At 42.2% G+C, this 2,572-nt stretch overlaps 1 protein-coding gene across 1 annotated transcript in view; it reads left to right on the forward strand.

Annotated features, from left to right (window-relative positions):
- The first annotated feature begins 212 nt into the window (after positions 1–212).
- micu2 (mitochondrial calcium uptake 2) overlaps positions 213–2,572 on the forward strand; it is a 6,379-nt gene continuing 4,019 nt past the window's right edge. The window contains exons 1-6 of the mRNA XM_035665997.1: positions 213–463; positions 750–879; positions 1,590–1,621; positions 1,722–1,797; positions 2,033–2,080; positions 2,380–2,462. Coding sequence (XP_035521890.1) covers positions 266–463; positions 750–879; positions 1,590–1,621; positions 1,722–1,797; positions 2,033–2,080; positions 2,380–2,462 — 567 coding nt within the window. The 5' untranslated portion in view covers positions 213–265. The remainder of the gene's footprint in view (positions 464–749; positions 880–1,589; positions 1,622–1,721; positions 1,798–2,032; positions 2,081–2,379; positions 2,463–2,572) is intronic.

The following is a 2,572-nucleotide window of genomic DNA, read 5'->3' on the forward strand; positions in this document are numbered from 1 at the left end:
GTAAGATAATTGTATAACTTTTCTGTGGGGAAACCATGATAAACATGAAGTAGTAGTATTTTCTGTCTGAAGTTGTCCAATTGGTTTTATTAGGTTAATCAGCTCCCATCCTCACTGATTCTTTTATGGACATGGACTCTATGGAGCTGAGGGCGTCACGTGACCTGTCCAACAGCTTGTATCTAGGGGCGTGGCTCTGCGCACACACACTACGCAGCTACGGAAGCTTTGGCGTTTACCCAGATAACAAGCTAGCTTGCTGAAAATGGCCAGCTGGGGAAGGCTCGCTGCGGTGCTGAGGAATGTTTGGAGGAGCCCTCGGTCTCTGAAGGGTTTATCCCTGCGCCGTGCTGTCGGCCCGGGGCTTTTTGGGTGTCTAGTGGGAACTGGTGTTGTCGGTTATTACCAGTACTGTGCAAACAACAGGACTCTGCCCTTCGCCGTTCATGCTGAGGAGCAAAAAGTGAGTAAACGCCTAGCTAATAAAAGTTTGTGTCGTCGAAACTGAACACGAAACAGTCAGTCAGACAAACACTGTAGCCTTCATACGTCTGTATGTTTAAATATTAAGTTATATGTTCCTTAATACAAGTGACACTATTAATATTTACAGAAAGGGCATAAATAATGAGTTGGTATGAGCAGCTGCCGCCCCCCAGCTGCCACTCAGTGACAGCACACTATGCTGTTAGTGAGTGTTCACATGGTTCACTAGTTCACCCATAGTTCTGTCCCCTGTGCTGTTTCAGGAGGCCGCAGCTCCACAGCTGTCTGCCAGGAAGGTTCGTTTCATCCAGTTCGCCTCAGTGGTTTACGAACAGGAGCCCTACATGACCCCCAGAGACTTCCTCTTCTCTGTCATGCTGGAGAACGTTGACCGTAAGCTGCACTGATGCTCGTTTCTACTGACAGCATGCAGTCTTTTGAGCCCATTTACCATCTCCGGTACAGGTGGAAGACTGACACACTAAGGAACAAATGAGCGGACAAATAAAGAATTTTAGGATGCACGATATGGATGGTTTTTTTCTTTTTTTTTTTTTGTACAGCCGATACAATAAACGATAATTACCTGCTTCTCGTGGCTGATACCTAGGATAACTGACTAACTAATAAAGTCCATCAAAAAGACTATCAACCGATAAGTTATTGACTGTAATGTAATTATTGAATTAATTATATCACTTTCCCATTATAAGATGGTAATATATCTGTCCCGATAATTATCTGACTTCCCTCACCACAACATTTGTACTTAAAGGTCCAGTGTGTAACATTCAGGAGGATTTATGGTCATAAATGGAATATAATATCCATAGGTGTGTTTTCATTAGTGTATAATCACTAACAGTGAACCACCGACAGTTGAGTGTTCTTTATATGCTGATCGTGGTACATAGCTCATGCATGAACCCTCTGTAGTTCCAAAAAACACTTTAAATTTACTTCAGCTATGCTGCATATCATTATCATCCAGTCAATTGCAGAGGATGAAACCCTGCAGACATCAGATGTGTAAAATAAAGATGCATGAAAATCTCGTTTGATGTTGTCTTAATAACAAATAACTTTTGTTTCTTCTCACGTAGGAAAACTGCAGAAGAAAGCTTTAACGACACAGGTATGTTTACATCACTACAGAGTGTAGTACTTACATTTGTTTTTAACTGCACATTTGTCATCATGTCATCAGTTTGGCTGTTCTCTGTTTCCTATTGTAGGAAGTTAACAAAATGTTGGCGTCTGCCCCTAAAGCTCGGGCTGGTAACGACCTGTTCAGAACACTAGGAGACAATGGTGAGTCTTCAGTTAACACGCAGGACCTTCAGATCTAATATCCTGTGTCCAGATCTGCTCAGACTGTACCAAGACTGAAAAATCTTGACATCAGAATGGGTTTGAGTGACTCTGGGATGCTTTCCCGTTCCCATTTAATTGTATCTGAGTTACACTAACAGGAAAAACTCATGCAGGTTGATTTCAAAGTCAGTTGGTTATTGGGTATCAGTGTACATTTCTTTGTGTCTTTCAGGTTTGATATCCTACACAGAGTATCTGTTCCTGCTGACTATCCTGACCAGTAAGTAGATTCTCAAACCTTGCATCAGCTGCTGGGCCTTACCAGGTCTTCCCCCACTCTCAGTAAAAGTGTGATGAATGGATTTGCCTGTGATTTTGTGATTTAAGCGGTTGCATTTTCTTCAGTAGAATGCAGCTGGTTCTGTCTGAGCTTTGCACACCTGCACTTTTCAGTGGAGCTGAAATGAATCAGCAGCCGTTGACCTGATTTGTGTTTTATCTCTCCACGCTGTTTTCCAGGCTGTGTTGAGAACTGCCCTACTAACCAAGAGCATTGATTCATGTGCATTACTATTGCAGAGCCCCGTATAGGATTTCATATAGCTTTCAAAATGCTTGATGTTGACGGCAATGAGCATGTGGACAAAAAGGAATTTCTCAAGGTAAGACCTCTGATGTGTCGGGATATTTTCTGTAATGCTGTAGTAATATTTAGAGCCCGATTGATATGGGATTTTTCAGACTGACCGATATGGCCGATAAAGTAAATTTT

Source organism: Morone saxatilis, unplaced genomic scaffold (genome assembly GCF_004916995.1).
Source record: "Morone saxatilis isolate NCDOM2014 unplaced genomic scaffold, NCSU_SB_2.0 Contig20, whole genome shotgun sequence".
NCBI classification, from domain to species: domain Eukaryota; kingdom Metazoa; phylum Chordata; class Actinopteri; family Moronidae; genus Morone; species Morone saxatilis.